General features: G+C 41.6%; 1 protein-coding gene across 1 annotated transcript in view; it reads right to left on the bottom strand.

Moving 5' to 3' along the window:
* lrrc17 (leucine rich repeat containing 17) overlaps positions 1–17,442 on the bottom strand; it is a 28,523-nt gene extending 11,081 nt beyond the window's left edge. Inside the window, exons 1-2 of the mRNA XM_053642522.1 lie at positions 16,540–17,442; positions 10,744–11,542 (exon numbers count right to left, since the gene is read on the bottom strand). Coding sequence (XP_053498497.1) covers positions 10,744–11,464 — 721 coding nt within the window. The 5' untranslated portion in view covers positions 11,465–11,542; positions 16,540–17,442. The remainder of the gene's footprint in view (positions 1–10,743; positions 11,543–16,539) is intronic.
* Between the last annotated feature and the right edge of the window lie 939 nt (positions 17,443–18,381).

Below are 18,381 nucleotides of genomic sequence, written 5' to 3'. Positions count from 1 at the left end.
CACTACTACTACTACTACTACTACTACCACCACTACTACTACTACTACTACTACTACTACTAATAATAATAACAACAATAGTGCACAGTGGCTTATGGTTAGCACGTTTGCCTCACTCCTCCTTGGTTGGGGGTTTGAATCTCTGTGTGTGTGTTTGCATGCTCTCCCTGTGCTTCTGGGGTTTCCTCCAGGTACTCTGGTTTCCTCCCCTAGTCCAAAGACATGCGTTATAGGCTGATTGGCATTTCCAAATTGTGAGTGTGTGAATGGGTGTGAGGCTATTGTGCCCTGTGATGGGTTGCCACCCTGTCCCGGGTGTCCCCCGCCTTGTGCCCCAAGTTCCCTGGGATAGGCTCCAGACTCCCCTGCAGCCCTGTGTAGAATAAGCGGTATGGAAGATGGATGGATAATAATAAAGATAAACAAATATAGAAATAGGCTAAACAAAATTTAAAACTGATTTTTACTCTTATGCCATTTGCGGACATTTGCCCAAAAAGGAACCTCTGTTTTATGTAATGCGTAAGATACCTGCATGAACAAGCAGATGTGCAGGTTTTCCTAATAATTGGCCAGTGAGTGTATGTTTTGAGAAAAAATACTATTACTTAAAAATTAATAAGAATTATTTTTATAATAATTTTATACAGTTAATTTTGCACTTTTTAAAATGATGGGTACCAATAATTTCAGGGTTTTCTTGTCATTCTTGTATACTAAATGTCACGTATCGTGACATAACGGAGATTGTACGGATGCAAGCGCAGTTGGAACGGTTTTCTTTATTGAGAAACACAGGCAGGTAAATCCAAAACAGGATCCAGAAATGTAATCCAAAACATGCAAGAGGTCAGGTGATCGGCAAACAGGTATACACAGGGCTAGGCAGGAATCAAGGTTGTGGTCACGGAAAACAAGGTCGATAAACAAAACGAGAAACATAAACAACAGCGAGGGACTGGTAGCGGAGAAACCAGCGTGAACTAAACTAATGAACCTAAACATGAACTAAGACATGGGCTATGACTATGACTATGACATTCACAATGAAACACATCTACATCTAAATCATCTAATCTATCTACTCTAATATTCCACGTTGAGTGTTGGGAGGCACGCGGTATATATGCCGACATGATCAGCCTCGTAACTGCTAACAGCTGAGGGCAATACAGACACACGTGACACCAAAACCAATGACAGGACGGGGAGGAGACATAACAGAAACATAAACAGATGCACGTGTCGAAATGTCACAACTGTCCACACGGGAGAAGCAGGTGCTCGTGCACCTGCTCGTGCACGCGCGCTCACATGCTCCACAGCGTGCTGCACAAAGGGGGACTCATGACAGAAACCCCCCCAAAAGCACTCCTCCTGGAGTGCCACGAGACATCCATCTTCATTGGCAGCCCTGGCCCCCTGGGCAGAACATCCCAAGCAGAGCCAGGCGACCGCACGGCGTTCTTGGCAAAATCTTGACGGAGCAGGGAAGCAGGGCGATGTCCTCGTCGGAGCAGGGAAGCAGGGCGACGTCCTCGTCGGAGCATGAAAGCGGAGCGACGTCCTCGTCGGAGCATGAAAGCGGAGCGACGTCCTCGGCGGAGCAGGAAAGTGGAGCGACGTCCTCGTCGGAGCAGGAAAGCGGAGCGACGTCCTCGGCGGAGCATGAAAGCGGAGCGACGTCCTCGGCTGAACAGGAAAGCGGAGCGACGTCCTCGGCGGAGCATGAAAGCGGAGCGACGTCCTCGGCGGAGCAGGAAAGCGGAGCGACGTCCTCGGCGGAGCAGGAAAGCGGAGCGACGTCCTCGGCGGAGCAGGAAAGCGGAGCGACGTCCTCGGCGGAGCAGGTAAGCAGAGCGACGTCCCCGGCTGACCAGGAGGGCAGAGCGACGACCACAGCCGAGCAGGCAGGCTGAGCGAAGTCCTCGGCGGAGCAGGGAAACAGATCGCTGTACTCAGCAGTGCAGGAAAGCGAAGCGAGGTCCCCTGCGAGGCCAGGGAGAGGAGCGTGGGTCTCCGCGAGGCCAGGAAGAGGAGCATGGGTCTCCGTGAGGCCAGGGAGAGGAATGAAGCTCTCCACGAAGCAGGAGGGCGGAATGATGTCCTCCGTGGAGCAGGAAGGCATAGAGATGACCACAGCCGAGCAGAAAGGCAGAGCGACGACCTCATACGGGGGCACCGAGGTCGCCAGGTTAATCTCAGGCTGCAGCTCTGGAGTTGATACTTCCTCGTAGGTCTCAGGCTGGGGCTCAGAGGTCACCATGTGAGTCTCGGGTTTGAGCAGAGCATGGTTGGCCGTGTCGGCGGACTCGGGCATGAGCAGAACTTGGCTGTCCGTGTCAGCAGACTGGGGCGTGAGCAGAACTTGGCTGTCCGTGTCGGCAGACTGGGGCGTGAGCAGAACTTGGCTGTCGGTGTCGGCAGACTTGGGCGTGAGCAGAACTTGGCTATCGGTGTCGGCGGACTCGGGCTTGAGCAGAACGTGGTCGGCCGGGTCGGTAGACTCGGGCATGGGCAGAACTTGGTCGGCCGGGTCAGTAGACTCGGGCATGGGCAGAACTTGGTCGGCCGTGTCGGTAGACTCGGGCGTGGGCAGAACTTGGGCAGCCGTGTCGGTAGACTGGGGCACGGGCAGAACTTGGGCGGCTATGTCGGTAGATTTGGGCATGGGCAGAACTTGGGCGGCCGTGTCGGTAGACTTGGGCATGGGCAGAACTTGGGCGGCCGTGTCGGTAGACTTGGGCGTGAGCGGAACTTGGTCAACTGGGTCAGCAGGCTTGGACATGAGCGGAACTTGGTCAGCAGGCTTGGACATGAGCGGAACTTGGTTAACTGGGTGAGCAGGCTTGGACATGAGCAGAACTTGGTCAGCAGGCTTGGACATGAGCGGAACTTGGTCAACTGACTTGGGTGTGAGCAGAGTTTGGTGGTCCGTGTTAACATACACTTGGTGGCTCATCCACTCATAATGCATGTGGAACGGCAGGTCAGCATTGTTCGCCACATTGACTCCCTTCAACAGCTTATCCAGGTTGTAGCTCTGCCCTGGTTCTCCAAACTCCTTCAAAAACAGGTCCAAAAATTGCCTACTGTCCTCCAGTACCCGGGATCTCATGGCTGCTAATCGCTGCGCCCAATTACGAGCTGGGCCAAAAAAACCGGGACACCATGAACCTTATCCATTGCTTCTCCTCTGGCTTCGGGTCAAACAGGCTGGAGAAGTAGAACTGACAGTCTACCATAAAATAGTCCGGGTAACCAAAGAACCCATCATACCGATCGGGAAGGTCCACGAAAGTCTTTTGTGGAAACTGCATAGAGTCCAAGGCGGGGATGATTGGCGTGGACTTCCGGGTCCTGCGTCCTCTCCGTTCTCGTGCTGCATCCATTGTGGGGTGGAATATTCTGTCACGTATAGTGACGTAACAGAGATTGTACGGATGCAAGCGCAGTTGGAACGGTTTTCTTTATTGCGAAACACAGGCAGGTAAATCCAAAACGGGATCCAGAAACGTAATCCAAAACATGCAAGAGGTCAGGTGATCGGCAAACAGGCATACACAGGGCTAGGCAGGAATCAAGGTTGTGGTCACGGAAAACAAGGTCGATAAACAAAACGAGAAACATAAACAACAGCGAGGGACTGGTAGCGGAGAAACCAGCGTGAACTAAACTAACGAACCTAAACATGAACTAAGACATGGGCTATGACTATGACTATGACATTCACAATGAAACACATCTACATCTAAATCATCTAATCTATCTACTCTAATATTCCACGTTGAGTGTTGGGAGGCGCGCGGTATATATGCCGACATGATCAGCCTCGTAACTGCTAACAGCTGAGGGCAATACAGACACACGTGACACCACAACCAATGACAGGACTGGGAGGAGACATAACAGAAACATAAACAGATGCACGTGTCGAAATATCACAACTGTCCACATGGGAGAAGCAGGTGCTCGCGCACCTGCTCGTGCACTAAAGTTCGTCATAAGGATTTGCATACACATTTATATCATTCATTCATCTTGCTTTATCCTGCTCAGGTTTTCAGTGGATTCTGAGCATATTCCAGGAATACATATGGGGAAAAGTCAGTCCAAATGGGTGTCCATGGGTGTCCAACGCAGCTAGGGACAATTTAGTATAGCCAGTTCACCCACTACAGTAGCATGTTTTTAAGGGGTACAAGACATGACAGTATCCTAAGCTCAGGATCAAACTGGAAACCCTGGAGCAAAATACTTTCCAACTGGCTAACCATAGATGGAAAATCTCCCACAGTAATTGCTCAAGGCTCTGGTACAGTTTGGTCAACATTGGTGGTCCGTAAAGGCATTCTTATTCTAATAATACTTACTGGTACTAGAGCTAAAAGTGAGCTTCTGTGTTGTCTATGTTTGTATGGATTAAGGGGCTGAAACTATGTAGTAAGTACAAATGAGGCAAGTCATGGCCATGGAAATCTCCCATTGTTTATTTTATGAGTAGTTATGGCTGTGTGTGTTTTCAAATACAGTCTGTAAATGTCATCATGTCCAACAAACCTTCCTAGGCTTGCTAATGTATTACTCCATTAAGTAAACTGGTACCAATTTTATGCAGCACATTTTAAACTGAAACTTTAATGGCCATGTGAAACATCAATCATCTAGCAATCTAAGGAAATGTCATCAGGACCCTCGTGGGCAGAAGAATCACTGACATGTTAAACAGATACAGCCCATGTTTCCTTTCCTATCTCAACTTTACCAGAACACCTGCTCCATAGCTTAAGGAAAGCTCAACTAAACAAATGTTAACAGATTACTGTATAAACGTTAAATAATTCTGTAGTTTGTCTATACTCTGTATTTAGTAGTAATCATATCATCTTTACGGAGTTCTAGCTCTAGTTTTAGTGTTTTTTTTTTATAAGAGCTATAAACTAATGTTGTTATTTTAACTCAAGCAAATAGCTGAAATAAGTATTACAAGACTCTTCCTCTGTTACTGCACAATTTCTTCAAAAATAGATGTCTGTGGGGTTTTTTGCTGAGAAATGAAATCCCAAGCCAGTCATCTATCCAATCTCAGGCCATAATGGGATCATGGTGAGGCTTTTTTTCTCTGCTGCAGTGTTGACTCAGCTTTTCTGAGGGGAGCAGAGAAAGCCCAGATCCTTCTGTTGTTCATTTGACTGCACTGAAAGACAAGGTCCAGCTGCCAAAGATTTAACCCACCAAGCCCTGGCATTGGCTGTGGTCTGTTGCTCTTTATGGTCATATTTCAGCAGAGTAATACTGTACAGCTTGTGTCAGTCAGAGGCAGAGCTTCTGTGGGTCTGACTTTGAGCTCACACCATGTACAATGCTACTAAATTGTCTTAGTTTATTTTTTAGGTACTTCAAATGTCATTGTGCACAGGGGTGATAATGTACTGTAGTGCTACAGTATCATGGCCTACAAAGTGTGACAGTATTGTTGAGATATTTTAAGAAATGGCCAGTTTTGGATGCAGAAATGAAGAGATAACACAATATAGTGCACAGCATGAAAGAAATACTTAATAAATTATATAAATTAAATTAAATAAATATAAAGAAAATATTTTTGTTTCCTGGCTAAACATTTTTACTGGCTTTGAAAGGCATCTGTTTACCTCACATCGTTCTTAATCGGTTCTTCTTTCATCATGTCCCCTAAAAACCACTACTGCACCATGTTAATAATGAGACAGTGGAACAGACAGAAGAGGACAGTGTGTGTACTGGTTCAGCTTTGTTGCTGATGTTCTGGGTACAGGCCTGTTTGAAATATAATATTTAAACACCGTTTGTGAAAGTCTTGTGATCAACACAAATGTCGTACTTAAGTACTTAATGGTCTTTAGTCTACTAAAAGGGTTCTACTTTAAACCTTTTTTGATAGGGTAGTATTCTGTTATAGGGTTCTATACAGAACCTTTAAGGGTGCAATTTAAATTTTTTAAGAGGGAATTTAACATCAACCACATAAAATACATTGATAAACCTGAATAAGACTGCCGATTACTAAAAGTAATTCCATTAAAAGGAAGGCAGCATGAAAAACAAAGCTAAACTTCTTTATTAAGTATTTTATCTTACGGGCTTCAAAGTAGTGCAACAGAAAAGCAATCAGGAGGTCACAAGTTCCTCCTACTACAATTAATCTCTGGGTGACCCCATAATGGTTCTGTGTAGAACAAAATATTTCCTTAAGAGGAAAAGGTTCAAAGTAGAACCCTTTTAAGAGGCTAAGCACATTAGCCTTAATTACTTTATTAGTACTCTCTCTCTCTTATCAGTCATGTATGTGGAACAGGGTAGATAGTGCTTTCCTCTGAGTGTGCTCACCATCGCACATGCTTAAGCTGAAGCGGATGTGGGGGGAGTGTTGTGGGAAATTAACACTTGAAATGTGGAATAAATATTCACTATCATCAGTGTGTTGCTGTCATGCTGCACTAAAATGCAGTCACTGTCCTATCATAGTCCTAACCAATAGTCGGAGGCATTGTTGTATTCATAGAAAGGAAGAAGGGCCTGCCAGTGTCATTTTCCAAGAGGAGCTGCTGTCCATATAAAGGAAACTTTATAGTCCAATGCAGGGTTATTATAGTTTTAAAAATTTTGCTAGTTTTTATTTTTATTTCATTTTCTATTTTGGTTTTAAACTTCAGTTTCATAACTGTTAATGGTGCATAAATAGTTTTGATTTTGTTTTCTTTTGAAAATCATTACTTTTAGTTTGCATTTAGTTTTAGTATCACTTTAGTTTTTAGTATCATGGTAATCGTAAAAAGAATCCCAAATTAGTTTTTAATATCATGGTGTAAATTGTAAAAAGGGCGCACGGTGGCTTAGTGGTTAGCACATTCGCCTCACACCTCCAGGGTCCGTGGTTTGATTCCCGCCGGGGCCATGTGTGTGCGGAGTTTGCATGTTCTCCCCATGCTGCGGGGGGGGGGGGTTTACTCCGGGTACTCCGGTTTCCTCCCAGTCCAAAGACATGCATGGTAGGCTGATTGGCGTGTCTAAAGTGTCTGTAGTGTATGAATGAGTGTGTATGTGATTGTGCCCTGTGATGGACTGGCACCCTGTCCAGGGTGTACCCTGCCTTGTGCCTGATGCTTCCTGGGATAGGCTCCAGGTTCCCCCGTGACCCTGAAAAGGAGTAAGCGGTTGAAGGTGGATGGTTGGATGGATGGTAATTGTAAAAAAATGCAAAAAACCCCCAAAAACAAATTGGGTTCTGTCACATAGATTCGTGTTGGGTTTGAATTGAAGTGTGAATGGGTATACTTCTCTCTCTGGGTCAGCCATGATACTGCACCCCTGGAGCAAATTATGGGCCTCGCTGAAGGGGGCCAACAGTGGCAGCTTGACAGTGCTGGGGCTTGAACACCTGAGCTTTTGCTCAATAAGCCAGACCCTTTAAACATTGAACCACCATTCGCTATTCATCATTGCGTTTGTTGTGAGGAGGATTTGAACAGATAATTTGACAGATCCCAGGTTGATTCGAGGTGATTCTCTGGAGATTTTCTTGTCAGTCAGAACCAGCAGTGACCTGGTAAGACCTTGGCAAGATGTTTCCTGGGAAAGTATGATAGCACTCTCTATTGCAAATACAGTGTAATTAAATGACTATTTTTGTAACGAGCCCCACAGACATTACTGTGGCAGCTGGGCACATGGTTTAGTGAGAGTCTGCAGCAGGAATACAGGGGAATGAGCAAATTAGGGCTGGAAAGCTGCCGATTTTCTGTTTGTTTTATATCTGTCATTTGCCATTTTTACCGCTGCAGGGACACACACCAAAAATAAATGGTAGTGGTAGCTCAGTGGTTAAGATATGCCCCCCCCTCCCCCTTTGTCAGGAATAAAACTACTCATTATTCCATTTTTGTTCCTCAAATGTCTGAGAAACTTGTTCAGTTTATGTCTCAGTTGTTGAATGTTTTTATATTAATACAAATATAAAAACATGTTAAGGCATTTGCTGGAAATAAAAGCAATTGAATGTGAGAGGTATAATATATATATATATATATATATATATATATATATATATATATATATATATATATATATATATATGTTTTATTGGGTCTGGGCATACTCTCCCCCAAAAAAATTTAAGTCACCAAAACATCTTCCTAGTCTTGTATATTTTAGAGTAACAGTGGGTGTAAAATCTATCAAAATAAGGTTATTTTTGGTCAAGGTATGCCTGTCTCATAATTTGTGTTAGAGACTGATCTAATATGACTTAAATTATATTAAACTTAAAGAAATTAAAGTCCACTTTTCACCATCTATCCAACACCAACTAAAGGCAGCAATGTCTGTACTATGTAGCCAAAATACTTTTTGGATTTTATTTAGAGAGAGTAAGAGCGTGAGTGATTTTATATATATATATATATATATATATATATATATATATATATATATATGACAGACCGATCAACTGTCAAATCATATATGAATACTAACATTTGATATTAGAATGACATTTGCAGAGACCATTGCAAAATTACACTACATCTACACTACATCAAAAAAAAATTACACCACATCTACACTACATCAAAAAAGACACTACATCTGTCAAATTATATTTGAATACTAACATTTGAAATTAGAATGACATTTGCAGAGACCATTGCAAAATTATCACTCTCTCTGGTTTTACTGTGTTTGGGTAAAGTAAACATTTTTCTTTTATTCTGTTAACTCCTGATAACCTTTCTCCCAAATTCCAAATAAAAAATATTGCCAGTTAGAGCTACTTTTTTGTTATTTTGACCAGTTGTCATTTTCTGCCCAAATCTACCCGATTCCAGCCTTGCTGAAGCACCCCAGATCATCACCGATCTTCCACCAAATGTCACAGTGGGTGCGAGACACTGACTTGTAGGCCTGTCCAGGTCTCCGTCTAACCATTAGATGACCAGGTGTTGGGCAAAGCTGAAAATTGGACTCATCAGTGAAGATGACCTTACTCCAGTCCGCCACGGTTCAATGCTTATGGTCTTTTGCAAACCTCAGCTTGGCTCTTCTTTGCTTCTCATTGATGAAGGGCTATTTTTCTAGCTTTGCACGATTCATCCCTGCCCTTAGGAACCTGTTTCAAATCGTCCTCGCCATGCACTTCACCCCAGCTGCCGTTTGCCATTCTTTTTGTCTTTTTGTCTCATCTTATGGTTGTTGAGTGACATTTGAATGAGTTGGTGGTCATCCCGGTTAGTGGAGAGTCATTTTCACCCTCTGCCGGTCTGTAGCTTTGTTGTCCCCAGTGTCTGCTGCTTGACCTTGTTCCTATGAAACGCTATCTTTGAAATTCTAAGGAAGGATGGAAGCAACCCAACGCTCACTGTATCCCTCTGCCAGTAAAGCCAGAACTGAATCCTCCTTTTCCTCACTCAAAACTTTCATTTTCAACTCTTGGCATGGTTAATAGTTATTTTTTATTCCAATTACTTTTGAGGTACTACTAGTACTGTCTTTGCCATCCAGCTGGTACTATTGCAAGAGGATAGTGATGACCACAGCAGTAGTTTTTATAAAAGCAGAGGCTTTTCCTCATTAAATAAATTTGGTTCAGGTGATCACCTAACCAGGATCTCATTCAGTAGAATGCGCTGTGCCTGTGTTGGAATTCAACAGACACTGGAATGGAATGACTGCCATACATGTAAAGATGCTGATTTAAGAAAAATTTGAAGTGGTCTCATAATTTTTTCCAGAGCTGTATATACAGTTGCAATCAAAATTATGCAAAGCAGCCCCAGCGCATCACCGAGCCACCACCATGCTTGACTGTGGACAGAGTATTCTTTCTTCATTCTTCTTTCTCCAGACATGAAATACCTGAATTGGGTAGGGGCAGTAAATACATGAAGTACCTGGATGGGTATTTCATGTATTGTCTAGAATATATATATATATATATATATATATATATATATATATATATATATATATATATATATATATATTATAATATTAATATATTAATATAAAATTAATATTATAATAACATTATATATATATATATATAATGTTATTTATTTACCAATCTAAATTTGTCACTGGGGGTTCAGGGCAGGAACTTATATTCATAAATCTATATTTATAAATAAAGTGTTAATCAAATCTGTCTTCAGTTAAGATGAATGGAGTTCACATAACTGCCAGCAGGTGAAGTAAATCAGTTTAATTTTCTACCTAATTTTGCCTTTAAGCAGCTTTAAAAGATTGCAAAAGACAAACTTCTTCAAACATCCTTTGCTTTTTTGAATCTGAATCTTAAATGTTTAGGTTTTTATTTTGTGCAAATGTTTTATGCCATTTTCAGAATACCAACACCAATGGAGAATACTAAGAGAAACCTTATTTTCTAAAATATTTTTCTTCTCTCAATTTACTTGCTTTGGTCAATTATAGTGTTCAAAGATCTTTTATTTCTGAATACTGACTTCTGTTGGGAAAGTCTGTGTTTCCAATTGCCTACTGTTCTCCTAAATGGTATGTCAAATTTCTAGTGTGTGGTTTGGGACATATTTACAACATGCTGACATTAGCTGAATCTAAAAATTGGATTTTCCATATAAACAAACAGAACTTGGAGTTGTAGAATTCTGGCAACACCAAGAACTGTATGCCTACACTTGAAAACATTTACCCTGTAAAAGATGTTACTGGTTTTTGTGGTGCTCTCACCTCTGCTCCTGCAGTCAAGCAGCGGTTTGGGAAAATCACGAATGTGGCACAGCAACGCTGTATCAGAATGCAGTCTAGGTAGATGAACTTGTGACTGCATGGGTGGCATGCACAGCAACTTAGGATCCAGCGTCTTCAGCTGCTGCCCCCAAAACCTTGTGGGCTCTGCACATTTTGCAAAGTTACCCATGTAACGGTTGCTTGGCACCTGCAGGAAGTAGACCAGGCTGTCCAGCTGGCAGTTGCATGTCCATGGATTGTCATGAAGGCGCAGGTATCTAAGTCGAGGCATGGGGATGAACATGGCTTCAGAAACCACTTGAAGGCGGTTGTGTTGTAGCAGTAAGGTGGTGAGCTTGCTTAAGCCACTAAAAGCACCTTCCATGATTAGTGAAATCTCATTCAGCTGCAAATCCAAACTCACTAGGTTTCGAAAATGACTGAAGGTGTTGTCTTGCAGCACTTTTAACCTGTTCTGTGCCAGCAAAAGGTGGTCAATATCCTCTGGCCAATCAAGCAGGACAGCAGTCAAATGGCAGTCCTGGCAGTCAAGAAACTTATCACCATTCTCTATGTACTCTTTGCAGCTGCCTGCAAAGCGCTTAACAGAGTTTGACTTGCTTCTGCCCCGCGATTTATCTTGTCCTAGTCTCTTTCCCCTCCGTGCCTCAGCCACTATAAACACCAGGACCAGCAGCAGCAAACCAGTGAAGAGTCGCATGGTGAGAGTTATGCCTGGTCAGCTCAGTCCTTTTGGAGACCTCACTGCTATCCAAGTAAACAGGTGCAGTTGCAGTCCCTGATTAAAAACAAATATGTACATTCACACAAAGGTGAAGAGAAAAACAGACATCATACCAACATTTTCTCAACTGCACAAAAGCTGTAAAAGCGCCATAAAATGTACTGTGTTTTTTACCTGTAATGAAGGCAAAAACACATTTTATTTTATGGCGCTCAGAATGTATGAGCTCTCCTTAACAACTATATTATAGCTATATTATATCCTGATTATAGTTGTTAAGGAGAGCTCACACATTCTGTATAACTACAGATATATTTATAATTATTTTCCATTAGTAGCATTGGCTTTAATTCATCTAAGTTGCATAAAAAAGAAAAGCAGAATTGAATGGCATTGAAAACTTTGTGTCTCTCATAAAACTGTTATATTGATGAAAGAGCTGAGCTCTGGGTATGATTTCCTGTTCACTAGTCCCTTATTTACATGTTATATGCATATAGCAAGTGCCAATTTACCATCATATACATCTAATTTACACGAAACACCATAATTTATGCAGGTGTTGAGATAGAAAGTCAATAAAAGGAATGCATTCAACAAGCTAAGTCCAAGATCCAAGGAAAGCAAATATAAATATAAAAATAATTATTTCAGTAAATCTAAAAAATAAGTTGCAGTGAAGGGTTAGTGTTGCATAAAAGGAAAACTTGAAATAAAATAACATGAAATAAAATATATATTTATAATTATGGGTGAAATCAGGATGAAATCAGGTTGTAAACTGAACTGTTGTACACCTCACCTGCAGTTATAATTTATATTATTAATATATTATATATTTATAATTAGAGTTGTTGTTATTGGTTTTTTTTTTAGGCTTTGAATAGGTCAGATATAATTGAGGACAGATTTAATTAAAGCTTCTTTTATAAATACATGTATATGTGTGCCAAGTTTATATCCTGAAAAAAAACAAAAACAAATCCATATTTCATATAAACAAAACTCTGAAAGAAATCGAAATGAAAAGCAGACTGCCAGAGATAAGATATTTAGTGTTGATATGAAACCTTAACCTCAAAAATCATGTAATAATCGCCACGTGTTTTTAACAGGAAGCTTCCTGAGACTACACATCAGGGTCAGCAATTCATGTTGCCATATAGAGTTGATAAAGATCCACATCTAGGAACTCTGACTCACGTTTAAAAAATTACATGTTGCGACTGAAAAACATTACCTACATTTTAGCATGAGGTTCCAGTATGTGCAACTGTGAGAATCAATTTTAAGATTACTCATACACTATTACATAGCTTACTGTATTTGTTATTTCAAAATGTCACAACATGAGCTGTAATGTCATGAAGTGACATTTGTGGTACAGATCAGGTAGAGTCACAAAGCATAAAAATGCAATGTGCCATGCAAATAAATATACTTAAGTTGTAGAGTTTCAAAACTTCAGGTGAGATGGTGGACAATGGCAGCAAATACAGCTCACAATCACAGCAGCGTCCCTAAATGCACAGATAATTCAAGCAAACAACCAAACATGAGCATTTACTCTTTTCTTACCAATGTGCTTGTGATTAATGGCTTTGTGCTATTCAGCAGGATGAGAGAGTGCATGTTAAGAGACAGCAAGAACATCTGTAGCATAACATCTTTAGCCAGGCATATGCTCATTTACATGATGAAGTCAGCTCCAGGCTAAACATCTGCTAACTAACTACAACTATTTAAAGTAAGCCCTTGCTGCCCGAACAATACTGAAACTGTAAATACACATACATCATTATATCCAAAACACTAGCATCTCTATGATATAATCAGGAGCAATACCAATTAACATAGGTAACAAAGTGAGACTATAGCTGCAAACCTGAACCAAACACAATCAAGTTTATCTGTGTCCATGAGCTAAGCAGACAAGAGAAAAACTAACAAGACAGTGCAGCTGGAGACTTGCGATTTGCCCAGGGATTTGAATCTGGGCCTTTAAGTCAGTGATTAAATTTAGTTTGTGTATATGGTTCAGGAACATGCAGTATTATCATTGTGCCAAATGCTGAAGCATTTTATCCACACACACAAATGTGTGTGAGGCCCAAAGGTCCAAAGTGCCAGTGTAAACACCCTGTAATATTGGGAATACATCTAAACACATGGAGACTTTGTTTGGAGTTGAAGGAATAGAAGAGTACTGGGTTTGTATGAGGGCTGTACTGTACGTATTCATTTGAAGCCATATTCAAGTCCCAAAGTTATGTCAGTATTAATGCAAGGAAAGTTACATGTATTCAGAAACAGGTTACACACATGCTTAAGGAAATTTTCTGTGCACCCCATTCAGATTATGCCAATCACCTGTGTGTAGTTCACACCTTTGAGGACTGAGACATGTTTTTAGTAGGGTTTAGACAACTGTCTTTAAATACAAACACTTACCTTTATACCAAAAACAACTGGGGGATAGAAAATATAGCCTGAAGACAAAGACAGCATTTTTTCTTCACTGTCAAATATAATGCAATGTAACATAAACGCAAGAGATAGTTTTAAAAAATGAAAAAATAAATAAAAATAAAATAAAACTAATATGATGACAAGCTGATTAATCTGCTCCGCTTATAGTGTACTGTGGGCGAAGGCTTGAAAACACTCATTTCATTGGGACTATGACACGGAATTAAGTTCTTTTTCTTATATCCACATGTAAATATTTCAGTTAACAAGGTAAAAAAAAAAATGTTGGCAATAAGGATTTGTGCACATTTTTTCTGACAATTAAAGTTGAACTATTAGTCTATACAAGAAGTATGTCAGGACAACTGTACAGAAGATCCAATCAGAGCTCATCTATGATGCATCAAGAGAAAGCATACTAATCAGATTTCTCACTTTGTGGGATACAATTAGAGTGTGACTATTATTAAACATGATGAATATAAGAACAAGAACACATTTCATATATAACATCTTCTAAACAAATCCATGACCTATTTCTCACATTACCCAGCAGCATGTGACTGCAGCAGTAACAGATAATAACAGGTTAAAGAATTTAATGACACGCTGCTCTTCCTCAAATGGCATTCCATAGGTTTTTGGTCAAAACATGAATTGTGGTTAAATCAAACTGTCAGACAGTGGCGCCAGACTTAATTCGGCGGCATAATGCAAAAAAAAAACAAAAAACCTCTGTTCTTGAAAAACTCTGCCCAGCATGCAATTCTCATACGACTCTAAAGTCAGAATACCAGTGTGCTCAATTTCAGTATTTACTCCCCACTACACACGCTTAACTCAACTCTGAATATGGCCCTTACTGTGCTCTGTTTAAATTCCCTAACTCTGCTGATTTTAGAATATCTAATCTCACTAATTTGCTCAATGTAATCACTGTGCACAGGGATATTAGCAATATCTATGCTTTGAAAGGCTCTTGGCAAGGTTTTCTCCTTTGATAGATAGCACCCCTCTTAGCACAGAGCTATATTCCTTTGTGGTTGTATTCACAGCTGAAATACTATATGATAGATTTTATAGATGTGTGTTTATAGACAGTGTTTAAATGATGGTGACCTTGTATCTTTAGACGATTGGGCCGAACAAACTCTGTCAGTAATTTGAAACTATAAAAAAAAAACACACACACACATAATATCTTACAGGGCAGTTCAGTACAAAATATGTACATTCTGTACAGCTCAAATCAGAGTCTTGTCAGGAATGACCAATGATTGAACATCCATGAGCAGCCGGTTTTACATCAACCTGACAGTACCCAAGATGAAGTGGAGCAATGCTCAGGCAACACGACATTATCTGTGTAGAGCTTAGGCCACTTATATTTACTGTGATAATAGAGGGCATGAATAAATATGTTTGTGTAAGTCTCTGCATAAAAACAATGTTACTGATTAGAGTGTTGTAAAATATATTTTATATCCTTTCCTGCCACCCAAAATTAAACTTGACTGATCTTTTTTCTGGAGCAGACAGAGTTCTCCCACACACTCCACCACCCTCAATTACATAACCATGACCGAATACATCAATCAGCATAATGCAGAGAGAATGGGGAGAGCAGAACAAGGCAAAGGGGGCAGAGAGAGAGAGAGAGAGAGAGAGAGAGAGAGAGAGAGAGCTTTCTCTCAAAGGGGGAGGGCATCATGCAGACAGAATGGGAAATACAGAACAAGGCAAGGGGGGAAGAGAGAGAGAGAGCGAGAGAGAGAGAGAGAGAGAGAGAGAGCAAGTTTTTTCTCTCTCTCTGCCCCCTTTGCCTTGTTCTGTACTTCCCATTCTGTTTGCATGATGCCCTCCCCCTTTGAGAGAATGAGAGAGAGAGAGAGAGAGAGCTTTCTCTCTCTCTGCCCCCTTTGCCTTGTTCTGTACTTCCCATTCTGTCTGCATTATGCCCTCTCCCTTTGAGAGAGTGAGAGAGAGAGAGAGAGAGCTTGAATAGCTTCAAGTGCTTAATTAAAACCATTTGAGCTTTCTGAATGGAGAGGAAAGGACAGTCATACAAACAGTATTTTAAATTATCAGGTGTCCGGCTGATGAGATGAACCAGAAAAAAATCTGAATGAATTTAAATAATTCTGTTCGATACACACTGCTCATTCCAACGGTACACGTTTAATGTTTTAACACGCTTAACATGTTCCCCAGCCTGTTCTAAATTACTTGTCAGAGTCAGTACCTTGAAAAGCCATAAAAATCAACATTTTTATCTTAAAAGCATTCTCAGTTTTCTTTTACAGTTTAAATAAACTCTGCACACAAAGCCATCCATGTTGCAGGCAAGTTTATTTTAAAGCTACAGTGAAAGTTGTATCCATGCAAGAACTATAATAGAGAACACCTTTCTGGCAACACATATAGCTCTGAATGGAGAGTGAACTGTACTGTAAGTCATCTGGCAATGGAGTTTCCCTCCACACAAAAGACCCCCCTGACACACACACACATACATACATACACACACAAACACACACACACGCGCACACACACACACACACACACACTCAGGGAAAGACTACCTGATCACAGGGAAGCACAGTCGATGTTTCATCCACTTAGTAAGTCCAACGTGTAGGTTTCTCTGTGCTGTGTGCTGTTCTGAGCACAGAGTTGAGCCGGATTCTAGAACAAAGCCTGCTGCTCAGTGTGTATGTGTGTGTAAGTGAAAGGCTTGGGGCAGTTGCAGCCTTCAGCAGGTTTTAAATTACAACACAGCTCCTCTGTGTAGGCAGTCTAAACCTTTTACTCAACAGTGATATAAAAGGACCGCCTCCAGAACACCATTTCCTCTGCATTGGGTCAATGAGTTAATGACCTAAAGGACAGAAGGGTTTGCAGATGGACTAGTCATATCTAAAAAAAAAAAAAAAAAAAAGCTTAAAACCATTTATTTTTGAGTAATAACGTATAATTCCAATATTTAAAAAAAAAAAAAAGTCATCTCTGAGTACTATCTTATAGCTTCTGTGCAAAGTGATCTGTTTATTTTAATGTTACAGATATGAATGCAAATAATGTGTGGCATAAATTAATATGGACAGATTCTGCACTTTTAAGTCTGTTGTGTGTTTGACTTCTGTGTCTCTTATGCATTAGACTAAAATAAGAGCAATATTGGACACCCTCTTCTCCCTCGTGTGCAAAGTAACAGCTGCCCTTCAGCAGGATTTGTGGTCTGTTTCCAAACCCTCCTTGTAAGAATCTCTAACTGTGCCAGCTGGAATTTGATCTTGTGATACATTTTTGCTATTTTCCAGATTCTTTGCTGTATAGAAGCTATTGACCTTATATATCTGTGAAGGAGGTGTGATGACAATGGTTAACCATTAAACTCCAAAGATCTGTCAGTGGGACTTAGATACAGTGGATATAAAAGTAAATACACAAAATACACTCCCTCCCCCGGCAGTCCTGGCCCTCTAGGCAAAATGTCTTCACAGCCTCTCAGGTTCCAATGCAGGCCTTGTCCAATAAGTAACAGGTTCCTCAAGGAGCAGACATGAGACCGGGGCTGGTACGCCGAGGTCATTAGGCAAGACCCAGGCTTGGGAAATTGTGTCGTCAGCTTTAGACAGTTGCTTGACTTGGTGGGCCGTCTCGTCAGCCCTTCTTGAGTGTGAAGGGACGTTCTCAGCAGAGCAGGAAGGCAGAGTGACGTCCTCAGCGGAGCAGGAAGGCGGAGCATCATCCTCCATCGACTCTGCAGGTTGTCAGCTTCAGACATGAGCAGAACTTGGTTGGCCATGTCAGCAGATTCAGGTGTGAGCAGAACTCGGTTGGCCATGTCAGCAGACTCAGGCGTGAGCAGAACTTGGTTGGCTATGTCAGCAGACTCAGGCGTGAGCAGAACTTGGTTGTTCATGGCATCGGCTTCAGGTGTGAGCAGAACCTGGTTGGTCGTGACGTCGGTTTCGGGCATAAGGAAAACTTGGTTGGCCATGTCAACTGACTCTGGCGTGAGCATAACTTGGGTGGTTGTGATGTCGACTTCAGGCATGAGGAGAACCTGGTTGGTCGTGACATCGGTTTCAGGCATGAGGAGATCTTGGTTGGTCATGTCAACAGACTCTGGTGTGGGCATAACCTTTTTGGTCGTGACATCGGTTTCGGGCATAAGGAAAACTTGGTTGGCCATGTCAACTGACTCTGGCGTGAGCATAACTTGGGTGGTTGTGATGTCGACTTCAGTCATGAGCAGAACCTGGTTGGTCATGACGTCGGTTTCAGGCATGAGGAGAACCTGGTTGGTCGTGACATCGGTTTCAGGCATGAGGAGATCTTGGTTGGTCATGCCAACAGACTCTGGTGTGAGCATAACCTGGTTGGTTGTGACATCCGTTTCAGGCCTAAGGAGAACTTGG

Source organism: Ictalurus furcatus, chromosome 14 (genome assembly GCF_023375685.1).
Source record: "Ictalurus furcatus strain D&B chromosome 14, Billie_1.0, whole genome shotgun sequence".
In the NCBI taxonomy this organism is placed as follows: domain Eukaryota; kingdom Metazoa; phylum Chordata; class Actinopteri; order Siluriformes; family Ictaluridae; genus Ictalurus; species Ictalurus furcatus.
The sequence above is the reverse complement of the archived record's forward strand: the minus strand, read 5'-3'. Positions and strand labels throughout refer to the sequence as shown.